Below are 17,568 nucleotides of genomic sequence, written 5' to 3'. Positions count from 1 at the left end.
TTCTGCTTACCTCCAATTATCTGTCCATCAATTTCTTCTAAATATGTATTCCTACTAATTTGAATCTGCTATTGATAGTTGGTGAAGTTAGTAATTTATCCTTGGAAACAGGCAATTCGTTATTGATCAACTCTCACAAAATCCCTGAAAGGTGCCTCACAGGTAGATAGGGTAGTTAAGAAAGCTTATGGGGTGTTAGCTTTCATAAGTCGAGGGATAGAGTTTAAGAGTCGCGATGTAATGATGCAGCTCTGTTAAACTCTGGTTAGGCCACACTTGGAGTACTGTGTCCAGTTCTGGTCGCCTCACTATAGGAAGGATGTGGAAGCATTGGAAAGGGTACAGAGGCGATTTACCAGGATGCTGCCTGGTTTAGAAAGTATGCATTATGATCAGAGATTAAAGGAGCTAGGGCTTTACTCTTTGGAGAGAAGGAGGATGAGAGGGGCCATGATAGAGGTGTACAAGATAATAAGAGGAATAGATAGAGTGGATAGCCAGCGCCTCTTCCCCAGGGCACCACTGCTCAATACAAGAGGACATGGCTTTAAGTTAAGGGGTGGGAAGTTCAAGGGGGATATTAGAGGAAGGTTTTTTACTCAGAGAGTGGTTGGTGCGTGGAATGCACTGCCTGAGTCAGTGGTGGAGGCAGATACACTAGTGAAGTTTAAGAGACTATTAGACAGGTTTATGGAGGAATTTAAGGTGAGGGTTATATGGGAGGCAGGGTTTAAGAGTTGGCACAACATTGTGGGCTGAAGGGCCTGTACTGTGCTATACTATTGTATTCTTCTATTCTTCTTCAAAATATGGCAGCATCTATTGAAATGAATAAACAATTGACATTTCGGGCTGAGACCCTTCATCAGGACTGGAAAGGAAGGGGAAAGATGCCAGAATAAGAAAGGGGAGGGGAAGAAGGATAAGCTGGCAAGTTATAGGTGAAGCTGGGGAGTGGGGGAGGAAGTAAGAAGCTGGGAGGTGATAGATGGAAAAGACATAGGGCTGGAGAAGAAGGAATCTGATAGAGGAGAATGGACCATGGGAGGAAGGAAAGAAGGAGGAGGTCACTAGGGGGAGGTCAGTGTTAGGTGCTTCACTGGAATGGGGCTGCACGAGGACATTCCCGATCAAAACTTCTCCATGGACGGCTTCCAGACCGTTCGGGCTGACCGGAAGTGCACTGAGAGCGGTAAGCGTAAAGGAGTTGGGCGCTTACTGATCTGGTTAACAACAGATGGTGCAATCCGGGTCATATTACGATCGAAGAACGTGTTTGTAGACTGGATATTGAACTTTTTACTGTTGGACTTCGGCCACATTCCACCGAGATACAACACTGGGCGGCACGGGAGGTCGTTCCTGCCTGTGGCCATCGAACATGCAGCTCCTCCCATGGAGGGTCAGACACCCTGAGCCAATAGACTGGTCCTGGACTTATTTTCCATCTGGCACAGTTTGCATTTTGTTGTTTGATTGTTTGTGGTTTTTGTATTGCTATATTTACGCTCTATTCTTGGTTGGTGCTTCTCACGAAACCCAATTTCCCTCGGGATTAATAAAGTATATTTATATCTATCTATCTATCATAGACAAGTGAGAAGAGATAAGAGGCCAGAGTTGGGATTGTAGAAAGACGGAAGGTGCAGGGGAAATTAATTACCGGAAGGAGAAATTGATGTTCACACCATCAGGTTGGAGGCTACCCAGGCGCAATATGAGGTGTTGCTTCTCCACCGTGAGAGTGGTCTCATTGTGGCAGAAGAGGAAGCCATGGACCAACATGTCGGAATGGGAAAGGGAATAGGAATTAAAATGATTGCCCCTGGGAAATGCTGCTTTTTGCAGATGGAGTGGCCATAATATCCTATTAATTAGACCTTGAGAAGGAAACTAGGTGAGCTTTTTCAGTGTAACTTGTGTCACTGCGCTATGGATAATCTTGAAGCTGGTGCTCTAGAGTTGAGGCTGGAAAGGAGTTGGAATCATGATAGTAATATCTGAGCAGACCTTGTACACGAGGCGCCACAGTGGTTAGTGCGACACTTTTACAGCACAGGGCATCGGAGTGCAAGTCTGATGCTGTCTCTCAGGAGTTTATATGTCCTCCCTCTGAACACGTTGGTTTTCTCCAGGTGCTCCTGTTTCCTCCCACAATCCAAAGATCTACCAGTTTGTCGATTATCTGGTCACTGTAAATTGTCTGCAGTTGAGCTCGGGTTAAATAAGTGGGTTGCCAGGCTGAATGGGTCTGTTCGGCAATGTGTCTCTAAATAAAATAAAAATTTTAAAAAAAGTCTAGGGTGCTTGCATCGTATTCCAGGATAAAAAGAGATATGTACGTAAAGTGGGAGAGTATTTTCCATATAGTCAGACTGAAATCTATATTTGTGCATTTCTCTGTACTTGGGATGGAAGAGGGTTCATTATCACTGATACATGTTGAGAAATTTGTTGATTTGTGGCTGCAGTACAGTTGAAGGCATAAAAAGTTACATAAATAATGCAAAAGATGAATTATGAGGTAGTGTTCATGGACCATTCAGAAATCTGATGGCAGAGGGAAAGAAGCTGCTGTTAAAATGGAGAGTGTCAAGCAGCACACACACAATGCTGGAGGAACTCAGTAGATCAGGAAGGATCTACGGAGATAAACAGTCAAGGTTTTGAGTCAAGACCCTTCACCAGCACTCCGATGAAGTTTCAGACTCAGTGTAGATCTTCAGGCTTCTATACCTCCTCCTGGTAGTAGTGTCACCTGTGTTGCAATTCTGTGCTACAATTTACAATGAAATGAATGGAATTTTTTTGCTATTGATCTGTTGCAGATATGAGATGCAGTTAACATAGTTAAGTTTGTAAATAGTGAAAGAACTCTGATCCATTTACCCAGTCATTAGAGAAGTTAACCAAAAGTTGTGGTTTAAGAAGTGTGTTAAAAAGAAGGAGGGAGGTTTCTGGAAACTTGGGGAAGCAATGGTTGATCAGCAGTGAAAACCATCCAGGAGGAAAGAAGAAAACTCTGAGTGTTGAAAGGCAAAAATGGTTAACAAGTAGGATTAAGGAAAACCCCGAGGTGTTGTACATGTACGTGGAGAACAGGAGGATGATTGAGGGTAGGACAGGTTGGGAATAAAAGAGGAGACATGTCTGGAGTCACAAAGTAGGGGAGGTTCTTAATTAATACCTTGTACATGAGACTAAGATATAGGAATGGAATTAGGCCATTCAGCCCAGTGAGTGCTCTGCTATCCCATCATGGATGATTTATTATCCCCCTCAGTCCCATTCTCGTGCAATCTTTGACGACCTTGTAATCAAGAGTTTATCACTTCTGCTTTAAATGTACAAAATGATGGCCTCCACAGCCATCTGTGGCAGTGAATTCTATTGGTAATTCATTGTGGTAAAGAAACTGCTCTCAAACTTCTGGTAATGCCCCTCATTTCCCATCCCCTTTTCCCTTTCACCTTATCCCCTTGCCTGCCCATCACCTCCCTCTGGTGCTCCTTCCCCCTTTTTCTTTCTTCCATGGACTTCTCTCTCTTTCACCAATCAACCTCCCAGCTCTTTACTTCATCTCTTTCCCTCCAGGTTTCACCCATCACCTGCTGGTTTTCTCTCCCCTCTCTCCGCCTTTTAAAATCTACTCCTCAGCCTTTTTTCTCCAGTACTGCCGAAGGGTTTTAGCCCGAAACGTCGACTGTACTTTTTCCATGAATGCTGTCTGGCCTGTTGAGTTCCTCCAGCATTGTGTGTGTGTTGCTCATATGTTAACCTCCTCGTTCCTGATATAATTTTCATGAAACTCTACTGGACCCTCTCTAATGCCACCATAGCCTTTATTTAATGGGGCCCAAAGCTGCTCACAATACTCCATGTGCAGTCTGACCAACACCTTGTAAAGTTTCAGCATTGCATCCTTGCTTTTATGTTCTCGTCCTCCCAAAATGAAGCTAACATTGCACTTGCGTTATTTGCCTCAAACTCAACCTGCAAGTTAACCTTTAGGGAATGTTGCATGAGGACCCCCAAGTCCCTTCTTTGAACCTCGGATTTTAAAGTTTTCTCCTGGTTTAGAAAATACTTTATACCTTATTCCTTCTACCTAAGTGCATTATGATATACTTCCCTAAGCAATATACCATCTGCCACTTCTTTGCCCATTCTCTGCCCTGTCACTCTGGTTCGTATTTCCCACTAAAAGCCTCTCTCACAATTCTAGCAAATCTGTCCACAAGACTATTGGTCCTACTTAACTTCAGGTGAAACCCATTCTTTTTGTATAGGTCATAACCTTCCCCAGACAAGATCCCAATGATCCAGAAATCTGAAATCCTGCCCTTTGCGCAAATGAGCCAAGCATTTATCTGCCAAATCATCCTTATTATTGCATATTGGTCAATTATTGTCTATATTATTACTGTACTTTATTAATATATTTATTATTGCTAAGCGTATTTTAAAATGTTGCTGCTTTAACAAAAGGATTTCCCACTCGGGATCAATAAAATACTTATTCTTCCCCTCAATGATTTGTGGCACAGGCAGCAATACAGAAATTTCTACCCTTGAGGTCTTGCTTTTCAGTTTTCTTCCTAACTCCATATTCTGTCTTCAGTATTCATTGTAAAATAGGCTGATGTACTGAAACATGTCTAGATTAAGAAAGAGGATGTGTTGGAACTTCTGAAAAACACTAGGGTATATAAACCTCCTGGGATGGATGTGATATGCCCCAACCCCAGAGACTTGTGGGAAGTGAGGGAAAGGATTACTCTGCCTTTGGCAATGATCTTTGCACCCTTACTGGCCACAGGAGTAGTACCAGAATATTGGAGGGTGGCAAATGGTATTCCTTTGTTCAATAAAGGTAATGGGGATAACCTTAGGAATTATAAACCAGTGAGGCTTGCATCAGTGGTGCACAAATTATTGGAGCAGATTCTTAGAGACAGGATTTACAAGCATTTGGATTAGGGATAGCCAGCATGGCTTTTTTTTTTTCCAAAGTTCAATGTAAATTTATATGTACTTTGATAATATGTCATCACATATAACACTGAGATTCATTTTCCTGTGGGCATACTCAGCAAATCTATAGAATAGTAGATCAGTGAAACTGTGCAAATGCAGTAGACAACAAACCATACAAATGCAAATATAAATAAATAGCAATAGATAATGACAGTATCTGATAATGAAAAGTCCTTAAAGTGAGATGATTGGTTTTAGGAACACTTCAATGATGGGGAAAGTGCGTGTAGTTATCCCCTTCTATTCAAGAGCAGGTGAAGGACAGGGCATGCTTTACGAGCCTGTTTGATTTTTTTCTGAGGAAGTGATGAAGGTAGAGCAGTGGATGTGGTGTGTACGGATCTTCGTAAGGTGTTTGACAAGGTTCATTCAGAAAGCCAGGAGGCTTGGGATCCGGGGAAACTTGGCTGTGTGGGTTCAGAATTGGCTTTTGCCCACAGAAGTCAGAGGGTAGTGGTAGATGGAGCTCATTCTGCTTGGAGGTCAGTGACCAGTAGTGTTCCACGAGGATCTGTTCTGGGACCCCTGAATGATGGAGCACACTCAATGGGCTGAATGGCCTAATTCTGCACCTATGTCTTCTGGTCCTATTGTCTAAACAGCTGATGTTCTTTGTCTAAGAGTAGACGAGATGGTATTACATTGTCACACTCACCAGTGTTTCCAGGAGGGAAAGAAAAAAAATCAGGTTCTCTAAAAAGACAACAGAACTTCAAGTTCATTGTCATTCAACCATACACATGTATACCGCCAAACGAAACAATGTTCCTCCAGACCAAGGTGCACAGCACACTCTCACACGTAACTCATAAAATAACATTACCACAAATAATAAGGTGCATGTGCGATACAAATTAAAATGTAAATAGTATAACGCCACTGGCAGTTCATACGTGATGAGAGTAAGAAGCTGTTTCCCATCCTCACAGTTCTTGACCTATCGCCATGGTACCTCCTACTTGATGGTAGGGGGTCAAAAAGATTGATGAGCAGGATCGTTGGCAATGCTATTGCAGTGCTCCTGATATTTATCTGATGGGTGGAAGAGAGAACCCGATGGTCCTCTCAGCAGTCTTCGCAATCTTCTGTGGGGATTTGAGGTCAGATGCCTTGCAATTCCCATACCAGTTGTGCAGCTGGTCAGAACCTCATCCTTGCTGAAATGGAAAGACAATTTAAAAGAAACCTTTAAACCAAATGTAGACTTTGGAATTAAAGGTGGATTTGAACTATGAGAACTATTTGCTTCAAATTGTGAAATGGAAGATATTTTATTTTAAGAATGAGATTCTGCAGATACTAGAAATCTTGAGCAACACACTCAAAATACTGGAGGAACTCAGCAGATCACATTGCATCTACAGAGGAGAATAAACAGTCAACATTTCAGGCCGAGACCCTCTTGTCCGATAACAGGCTTCTGTCCCACGAGAGGGTGAATAGGGTCTTGTGGTTTATCCAATAAAAAGCTGAAATATAGTGCAAGGATCATCCTATCCATTTAATTCAAAAGTCCCATTTTTAACATTGCTACCTAGAAATATTGGTATTAGCTAAGCTAGATAAATAATTGAATATTTTGTGGATTAGAGAAGCCCTTCTTCACTCAGAAGCCCTGGGCTAGCTGGGATAAACAAGGGCGATTTCAAAAAAGCACCAGCTATGCTCTTTAGCATCAGTGATAGAAAAGGTGTTGAAGCCATAGGACGTAAAGGAGATCAAAATCAGTTTTAATATCACTGCATATACTGTGAAGTTTGTTGGTTTTTTGGCAGCAGTATGTAATAACTTTTATATTAAAAAAATGTAAATATAAATAACCAAAAAATAGTGAGGTAGTGTTCATGCATTCATTGTCCATACAGAAATCTGATGGTGGAGGGGAGGAAGCTGAGACGTTGCGCGTGTGTTTTTAAGACTCCTGTACCACCTCCCTGATGGTAGCAAAAAGAAGCGGGTATGACCTGGGTGGTAGGGAGCGGGCACTTCATGATGGATGCTGCCTTCTTGAGGCATCGCCTTTTGAAGGCGTCGTCAGTGCTGGAGAGGCTGGTGCCCATGATGGTGTTGGCTGAGTTTACAACTTTCTGTAGCATTTTCTGTTCCTGTGCAATGGCCCCTCCATACCAGATGGTGATGCAACCAGTTAAAAAGCTCTCCACGGTATACCTGTAGAAATTTGTCAGTGTTTGGTGACATACCAAGTCCCTTCAAACTCCAAATAAAAAATAGCCACTGTCGTGCCTTCTTTGTAATCACATCAAGATGTTGGACACATGATAGATCTTCAGAGATGTTGATACTCACGAATTTGAAACTGCTTACCCTTTTCACTGCTGATCCTTTGATGAGGATGGTGTATGTTTCCTCGACTTCCCCTTCCTGAAATCCTCAATTTCTTGGTCCTACTGACATTGAGTGCAAAGTTGTCACTGCAGTACCACTTGACCAGCTGATCTGTCTCACTCCTATATGCCTCCTCAGCATCTGAAATTCTGCCAACATTAGTTGTGTCATCAGAAAATTTATAGATGGTGTTTGAGCTGTATCTAACCACACAGTCATGGGTGCAGAGAGGGTAGAGCAGTGAGCTGAGCATGCATCCTTCAGGTATCACCAAGGAGGAGATGTTATTTCCAATCTGCACTGACTGTGGTCTACTGGTGAGGAAGTCAAGGGTCCAGTTGCAGAGGGGAGGTACAGAGGCCAGGATTTGGAGCTTGTTGATTAAAACTGAGGGTATGATTGTGTTGAACGCTGAGCTGTAGTCAATAAACAGCAGCCAGAGGTAGGTATTGCTGCTGTCCACATGACCCAAGGTCAAGCACAGGGATACGAAGGGTATGGAGAACTATGTTCCAGGTGTAGGTCAATGGGACTAGGTAGAATAATAGTTTGGTGTGAAGGACTGTTTCTATACTGTAGTACTCTGCGACTCTAATGCAGTGACAAGATTGTAAAGATAGAAAACAGAAACATTTTGCATGAGGCCAGGAACGTTGCAGACTGTAAAGCTATAAATGCAGAATATCAGTTACTGATGAAATCACTGGTATATTGTGGCTAGGTTGGATGGCTGAAGATAAAGTTCCACAGGAGCTAAGTGGGTATACGAGGTGAGAGCTAAAAGAAGGATAAACACTAACATGGATTCAAAAGTCTGTATCAATTATATTATTCTGTGATTTAACCTTCACCAAGGCATTGAATGATTGCAATGATCTGTACTACCTGCACACATACCTGTCCCACATATCTCCATTGAACCTGTCCCACATACCTCCATTGATCTGTACTACCTGCACACATATCTGTCCCACATATCTCCATTGAACCTGTCCCACATATCTCCATTGATCTGTACTACCTGCACACATACCTGTCCCACATATCTCCATTGAACCTGTCCCACATACCTCCATTGATCTGTACTACCTGCACACATACCTGTCCCACATAGCTCCATTGAACCTGTCCCACGTATCTCCATTGATCTGTACTACCTGCACACATACCTGTCCCACATATCTCCATTGAACCTGTCCCACATATCTCCATTGATCTGTACTACCTGCACACATACCTGTCCCACATAGCTCCATTGAACCTGTCCCACATATCTCCATTGATCTGTACTACCTGCACACATACCTGTCCCACATAGCTCCATTGAACCTGTCCCACATATCTCCATTGATCTGTACTACCTGCACACATATCTGTCCCACATATCTCCATTGAACCTGTCCCACATATCTCCATTGATCTGTACTACCTGCACACATACCTGTCCCACATATCTCCATTGAACCTGTCCCACATATCTCCATTGATCTGTACTACCTGCACACATACCTGTCCCACATATCTCCATTGAACCTGTCCCACGTATCTCCATTGATCTGTACTACCTGCACACATATCTGTCCCACATATCTCCATTGAACCTGTCCCACATATCTCCATTGATCCGTACTACCTGCACACATACCTGTCCCACATAGCTCCATTGAACCTGTCCCACATATCTCCATTGATCTGTACTACCTGCACACATACCTGTCCCACATATCTCCATTGAACCTGTCCCACATATCTCCATTGATCTGTACTACCTGCACACATACCTGTCCCACATATCTCCATTGATCTGTACTACCTGCACACATACCTGTCCCACATATCTCCATTGAACCTGTCCCACATATCTCCATTGATCTGTACTACCTGCACACATATCTGTCCCACATATCTCCATTGAACCTGTCCCACATATCTCCATTTAACTTGCCTCCTCTCACTTTAAATGCATGCTGTTTGGTATTTGACATTTCATTGCTGGGAAAGTCTGTCTACTGTCTGCCTCTCGTAATCTTATGAACTTCTAATGGATCTCACCTTGGTCTCCGCCATTCCAGAGAAAACAAACCAAGTTTATTCAACTTTTCGTTTTAGCACATGCCTTCTAATCTAGGCAACATCCTGGTAAACCTCTTCTGCACCCTCTCCAAAGTCTCAACATCCTTCCCAGAATGAGTTGACCAGAACTGGATGCAATACTCCTGATCCTGTTTTGTTTTTCAATTTCTTCCATGAAAAAATAGCCTACTGCAGTTAGTGGTTTGGGTTTTTGGAAGCAAGTTAATTACTTAATTGTGGAATTTTTGGGCCTCCGTAACTCTGGGAACTTAAAATGCTCCATGAGTTATCTTGTGAGGATACAGGATTTTACAGGCAATGCTAAACCCATCTTGCTGAACGTATCCTGATTTGCAAGTGACTTCTGATCTGGCTTGTAATATCGCAGAAATCAAGAGTCAAAATTCAAAGTAAAGCTTATTGTCCAAGTACAATTATGTTACCACGAGATTCATTTACAGGAAATAAAGAAATACAACAGAATTTATGGAAAAACAATATACAAAGATTGACTAATATGCAGAAGAAGATAAACTCTGCAAATAAAAAAACACACTGAGAACATGAGTTGTAGTTGAGATGAGTGAAGTTATCCATGCTAGTTCAGGAGCCTGATTGTTGTAGGATAATAATTGTTCCTGAACCTGGTGTTGTGGGACCTAGGGGTCCTGCGCCTGCTGCTCAATGGGAGCAGCAAGAAGACAGCATGACCTGGATGGTGGGGGTCAGTGATGATGGATGCTGCTTTCTTGTGGCAGTGTTCTGTGTAGATGTACTCAGCGGTGGGGAGGGGGTCTTTGCCTGTGATTGACTGGGCTGTATCCAACACTTCTGTAGATTTGAAGAAGCTTTGAAAATCAAATTAAAAAGGGAAAAAAAAATGTCTTCAAATAAAAGCCAATCTGAGGAAGATTTAATTTTGATTTCTGTAATTTTCTCTCCTGTTGTGTGTTGACTCATTCTGCGGTTTGTTTTGAAGTATGTCCAGCTAAACGTACTGTGGACGGGTTCAGTGCCGTACAGGGTCTGTCTGTCAGCTAAACATACTGTGGACAGGTTAAACAGAGTTCACTGCTGAACTTCAGTCACAAGCATCTTTATCCTTTTAATGAACCATTGGCTTTTAAAGCCAATATTTGTCTTTGAAGATAAGCCCTTTAGGTGTTGTGCTATGTCAGAAATTCTTCATCTGTTGTCACAAATTAATTTTTAAAAACGAGCATGCTAAAAAATGAGTTTTATGGTACCTTGATTTAATGCAGGGGTAGGCAACCTTAAGCACAAATAATTTTCTAGCATGCGTTATTCATTAATTTGAGGCAAAACATAACTAGGTGTATTTAAATGGATAATTCCCTTACTTCAAGTTTTTTATGCATTTATCTGGCCCACCATACACTCATTAAAACACGGTCCGGCCCACAAAGGCAAAAAGTTTGCTGACCCCTGATTTAATGCTTACCCATTTTGGAATTATTCTAGCTGGATTGTTTTTTTTTTAAAAAGACATATTGCACAGTAACAGACCCTTCTGGCCCAGTGAGGCCATGCACCTAATCACCCCGATGTGACCAATTAACTACTAACCTGTACTAGTTTGGAACTTGGGGGCAAACTGTCCTGGCTCAACAAGCTGTGCTACCCAGCAACCCAGCTACCCAGCTACTTAACCCTGGCCTGAACACAAGACGATTTACAATGACTGGTATGTCTTTGAACTGTGGGAAGAAACCAAAGCACCCAGAGGAAACCCATGTGTTCACAGGGAGAAAGTAGAAATGCCTTGCAGAACTGAACATTAGCTTGTAGTATTTTAATGCTTTAAGCAACGCCGCCCACACACCCACACACCCACACACCCACACATGAAGGAACTCAGCAAACCTGGCAGCATCCATGGAGGGGAATAAATGGTCAACTTAGGAGGAATTGGGAGCTGGGACTTTCTCGACCAGATTTGTGTTTTTACTCCAGATTCCAGCATCTGTGGTGTCTTATGTTTCTGTTATGTCCCTCCCCCCCCCGCCCCACCAATCCTTAATGCACTTGAGCCTCACTTCAAAATTGTTAAACCATCGTACAGTTCTCATGTTTTACAACATTGAATCACAGTGGATTTAATTTGGCTTTTTTGGATACTGATCAACAGAAAAAGACACTTTCATGTCAAAGTGAAAACAAACCTCTACAGAGTGATCTAAATTAATGACAAATATAAAACACAATAATTGATTGCATAAGTATTCACCCCCTTTAATGTGACACACCAAATCATCACTGGTGCAGCCAATTGGTTTTCAGAAGTCACATAATTAGTTAAATGGAGATGACTGTGTGCCGTGAAGGTGTTTCAATTGATTGTAGTAAAAATACACCTGTATCTGGAAGGTCTAATTACTGGTGAGTGAAATCCTGGCAAAATCTACACAATGAAGACAAAAGAACACTCCAAGCAACCCTGTGAAAAGGTTATTGAAAAGCACAAGTCAGGAGATGGATACAAGGAAATTTCCAAGTCACTGAATATCCCTTGGAGTACTGTTAAGTCAATCATCAAGAAATTGAAAGAATATGGCACAGCTGTAAATCTGCCTAGAGTAGGCTGTCCTCAAAAACTGAGTGCCTGTACAAAAGGGGACTGATAGGGTAGGCTACTTAGAGATCTTTGACAACTCTGGAGGAGTTGCAAGCTTCAGTGGCTGGGATGAGAGAGGCTGGACTTAGAATGACTGTTGCCTGTGCTTCACCAGTCACAGCTTTATGGGAGAGTGGCAAAGAGAAAGCCACTTTTCTAGTGTCGGGGAGGGAGGAGGAGAAAAACTCAGATGAAATCTCAGCTAGAGTTTGCCAGAAGGCATGTAGGAGACTCTGAAGACAGCTGGAAGAAGGTTCTATGTTCTGAAACCAAAATTGAGCTTTTTGGCCATCAGACTAAATGTTATGTTTGGCGTAAGCAGCAGGCAATGGAGGCTTGTGAAGGTAGAAGGTAAAATGAATGCAGGAAAATACAGAGAAATCCTGGTGCAGTCTGCAAGAGAACTGCAATTTGTGAGAAGGTTTACTTTCCAGCAAGACAATGACCCCAAGCATAAATCCAAAACTACCCAGGAATGGCTTAAAATCAACAAAGTTAATGTCCTGGAGTGGCCAAGTCACAGTCCAGACCTCAATCCAATTGAGAATTTGTGGCTGAGCTTTAAAAGGCTGTTCACCCATGATTCCCATGCAATCTGACAGAGCTTGTGCAGTTTTGTAATACATGATAAATATGGAAAAAAAAATCAATTACAGTAAGTGTGTGTTTGTGTATATATAGAAATTTCTGTACACGTATATTAAATAGTTAAATTATTAGTGCAAAAACAGAAATAATGTTTTTAAAAAGGAGAACACGAGGAAATCTGCAGATGCTGGAAATCCAAGCAACAGACAAAATGCTGGTGAACGCAGCAGGCCAGGCAGCATCTATAGGAAAGAGGTACAGTCGACGTTTCAGGCCGAGGCCCTTCGTCAGGAAAAATACTTTTTTAAAAAAGGAGGTAGTGTTTGTGGGTTCATGTCCATTCAACAGTCTAATGTAAAAGTCTTTACTGTCCAGATGCTCCAGAGATGAGTGTAGGGCCAGGGAGATGGCACCTGCCATAGATCTATTTCCATGATGGGCAGATTGCAGTGGGATGAAGTTGCCTCGAAGGCTGGCATTAATGTGCCGTGATCAACCTCCTGAATCAGAATCGGGTTTAATAATACTGGCATATACGTGAAATTTGTTGTTTTGTGGTAGCAGTACATTGCCATAAATGATTTTTTTAAAAAACTATGAATTAAAACATCTAAGTAGTGCAAAAAGAGCAAAAGGAAAAAAAAAAGTGAGGTCATGCTCGAGTTCATTGACCACTCAGAAATCTAATGGTGGTGAGTAAGAAGCTGTTCCTAAAACATGTGCGTCTTCAAGCTCCTGTACCTCCTCCCTGATGGTAGCAATGAGAAGAGGGCATGTCCTTGGTGATGGAGGATCCTTAATGTTGGATGTCACCTACATGAGGTGTCGCCTTGAGAAAATCTCCTCAGTGCTGGGGAGGCTAGTGCCCATGATGGAGCCGGCTGTGTTTACAACTCTCCACAGCTTTTTCTGATCCTGTGCAGTGGTCCCTCCGTATCAGGTGGTGATGCAACCAGGCAGAATGTTGTCCACAGTACTATCATGAAGCACTTCATGATGGTGGATGTCAGAGCCACAATAACACAATAACTTGTCATTAACACAGCAGTCATCACTTTGTTTGTCTTTGGTATTAGGTTTTTAGGTATTTGTTTCGAAGACCTCCTTATCTGGGTGATAGCCACAGGTTGAAGCAGGGGTTGAATCGTAAGAACTTTCTACAGGGGTATAATTGAGAGCATCCTGACTAACTGGCTGCATCACTGCCTGGTACAGATTCTGCAGAGAGTGGTGCGGACAGCCCAGCGCATCTGTAGATGTGAACTTACCACTATTCAGGACATTTACGAGTATAAAAAGGACCCGAAAGATCATTGGGGTCCAGAGTTGCCCCAACTACACTGTTCCAGCTGCTACCATCTGAGAGATGGTACCACAGCATAAAAGCCAGGACGAACTGGCTCCAGGACAGCTTCTTCCACCAGATCATCAGACTGATTAATTCATGCCGATACAATTGTATTTCTATATTATATTGACTGTCCTGTTGTACATACTATTTATTACAAATTGCTATGAATTGCACATTGCACATTTAGATGGAGACATAATGTAAAGAGTTTTACTCCTCATGTATGTGAAAGATGTAAGTAATAAAGTTAATATACTCTCTGCCATACATCGATAAAAGTTTGTCAAAGTTTTGGATGTCATGCCAAGTCTTTGCAAACTTCTAAGAAAGTAGAGGCGCTGCCGCGCTTTCTTTGTGATGGCACTTCCGCGCTGGACCCAGGACAGATCTTCTAAAATAACACCAAGGAATTTAAAGTTGCTGAACCTCTCCACCTCTGATCCCCCAATGAGGATTGGTTCATGGACTTCTGGTTTCCACCTCCTGAAGTTAATGGTCATCTCCTTGGTCTTGCTGACGTTGACTGAGAATTTATTACCTACTCTAAAGCCAATCTATTTTCTGGACATTTTTTTGGTTACTTATAATTGTTAATCTCCAAGTTAAAAATACCTAAACCAAATTAAACTATTTGAAGATATCCTTGTGTGTTTTTTTTTAGTAAACAAACTATCAACAAGCTTCTCATGCTTACAATGTGGACTTGTGGGCATCACAGTATTGTGGTGGATAACAACACTATATAGTGCCAGAAATTAGGGATTAATTCCCACCGCTGTCTGTAAAGGAGTTTGCACGGTCTCCCCATGACCACGTGGGTTTCCTCTGGGTGCTCTGGTTTCTTCAATCCCTCCTGTCTTTCCAACAATCTCTTTGACTTCTTACCGTCAGGCAGGACATAGTCATATTAGGACGAGAACTGTTGGGATGGGCAACAGCTTCTTTCCTCAGGCTGTAGGATGACTGAACTCCCTGCTGTCACCCAGGCCTCGTCACATATGAGCGCCAGGAGTGTTATACTGTTTACTTTTTTAACTTGTGTCATAAATGTACCTTATTATTTGTGGTATTATTACTTTGTGTGTTATGTGTGTGTGGGTTGTATGTATTGTGATGTGCTCCTTGGTTTAGAGAAATGTTTCATTTGGTGGTATTCGTGGTTGAATGACAAACTAAACTTGAAGATGTACATTTAGGGTTAGTGAGTTATGGGCATGCTGTGTTGGTGTTGGAAGTGTAGCAATACTTGCAGACTGCCCTAGCACATCCTCCAACTGTGGTTGTTGATGCAAACAACATATTTCACTGTATGTTGCAATATACATGTGACAAAAAGCTAATCTTTAGTGCTGCTTAGACAAAGGATTTAATTTATTGATTGCAAGTTGGGCAGGAGAGATGATTTTTGCCAAAGACTGTATGACGTGTTTCATTATTCTTTAATCAGTTATTTCATTGTTTGCAGAACCCCAAGACAAAAGCGGAGATTGAGAAGCTGCAGCATGATGGGAAGAAGAAAGAGCTGCGAGATCGCCTATGTTACAGAATGACGTTTGGCACTGCGGGGCTGCGATCGGCAATGGGTGCAGGCTTTTCTTGCATCAATGACCTGACAATCATACAGTCCACACAGGTAGGTGAAGCCAAACTTCAGACTTTGTAGATCCATGCTCATGAGGAACATGTAGGAGAATATCACACCATTCAAGGTCTCAGCCCAAATCATTGGCTTTTTACTCTTTTCCATAGATGCTGCCTGACCAGCTGAGTTCCTGTAGCATTTTGTGTGTTGCTTTGGATTTACAGCATCTGCAGAATCTGTTGTTAATGTTTATCAATAACAGTTTAGCTGTTAGGCTATTGGGTGGGAGCAACATCACAGATGTGTATAATCTCATTCTTGCCTGATACTGCTGTGTATCTGCTGTTGAGTCCAAGAAGCAGACATTGCTATTTTATGACCATAAGGCATAGGAGAAGAGTAAGGCCATTTGGCCCAATGAGTTGTGGCTGATTTATTATCTCTCCCCTCATCCCCATTCTCCTGCCTTCTCCCTGTAACGTTTGACATGAAGAGTCAGAGTGACACTTATTAACCTCACTTTAAATATACGCAATGACTTGGCTTACACAACCATGTGTGACACAGACTTTAAGATTCAAAGTACATTTATTATTAAAGTATGTATGCAGTATACAATCCTGAGATTTGTCTTCCCACAGACAACCACAAAACAAAGAAACCACGAAACCCAATCAAAGGAACACCTCAGTCTCACAATGTGCAAAAAAACAAATTGTGCAAATGGCAAAAAAAAAGAAAAACTGAGAATATAAAATATCAAACCACAAAGTCATCAAAACAGTTAGAAGAACCATTGAACCATAGAACACTACAGCACAGTACAGGCCCTTTAGTCCTCGATGTTGCACCGACCCATATAATCCTTAAAAAAAAAAGTACTAAACCCACACTACCCCGTAACCCTCTATTTTTCTTTCATCCATGTGGCTGTCCAAGAGGCTCTTAAATACCCCTAATGTTTTAGCCTCCACCACCATCCCTGGCAAGTTATTCCAGGCACCCACAACCCTCTGTGCAAATAAATAAATAAATAAACAAACAAACAAACAAACATTTGAGGAAAAAAAAACACAACTTACCCCGATGTCTCTCCCTAAACTTCCCTCCCTTAACTTTGTACATATGCCCTCTGGTGTTTGCTATTCGTGCCCTGGGAAACAGGTAGTGGCTATCCACCCCTCTTATAATCTTGTAGATCTCTATCAAGTCCACTCTAATTCTTCTACACTCCAAAGAGAAAAGTCCCAGCTCTGCTAACCTTGGCTCGTAAGACTTGTTTTCCAATCCAGGCAACATCCTGGTAAATCTCCTCTGCACCCTCTCCATAGCTTCCACATCCTTCTTATAATGAGGTGACCAGAACTGAACACAATACTCTAAGTGTGGTCTCACCAGAGATTAGTAGAGTTGCAACATGACCTCTCTACTCTTGAACTCAATCCCCCATTAATGAAGCCTAGCATCCCATGGGCCTTCTTAACTATCCTATCAACCTGTGCAGCAACCTTGAGAGATGTATGGATTTGAACTCCAAGGTTCCTCTGTTCGTCCACACTCTTAAGTAACCGACCATTAACCCTGTACTCAGCCTTCTGGTTTGTCCTTCCAAAATACATCTCCTCAGATTGAACTCCATCTGCCACTTTTCTGCCCAACTCCTCATCCTGTCTATATCGTCTTGTAACCTTCAACAACCTACAGCTCCATCCACAACTCCTCCAATCTTCGTGTCATCCACAAACTTACTCACCCATCCTTCCACCTCTTCATCCAGGTCATTTATAAAAATCACAAATAGCAGGGGTCCCAGGACAGATCCCTGCGGCAATCCACTAGTCACTGACCTCCAGGCAGAATACTTTCCTTCGACAACTACCCTCTGCTTTCTTCCTCTAAGGTGATAGAGAGGAGCTGTAGGCAAGTAGTCACACTGGAGCCTTGGGAGACAGACAA

At 42.2% G+C, this 17,568-nt stretch overlaps 1 protein-coding gene across 1 annotated transcript in view; it reads left to right on the top strand.

Annotated features, from left to right (window-relative positions):
* pgm2l1 (phosphoglucomutase 2-like 1) overlaps nucleotides 1–17,568 on the top strand; it is a 167,211-nt gene that overhangs the window by 1,636 nt on the left and 148,007 nt on the right. The window contains exon 2 of the mRNA XM_072262471.1: nucleotides 15,496–15,663. Coding sequence (XP_072118572.1) covers nucleotides 15,496–15,663 — 168 coding nt within the window. The remainder of the gene's footprint in view (nucleotides 1–15,495; nucleotides 15,664–17,568) is intronic.

The sequence above is a fragment of the Mobula birostris genome, chromosome 7, assembly GCF_030028105.1.
Source record: "Mobula birostris isolate sMobBir1 chromosome 7, sMobBir1.hap1, whole genome shotgun sequence".
Lineage (NCBI taxonomy): Eukaryota > Metazoa > Chordata > Chondrichthyes > Myliobatiformes > Myliobatidae > Mobula > Mobula birostris.
This window is presented reverse-complemented; position numbering and strand designations above follow the sequence as displayed.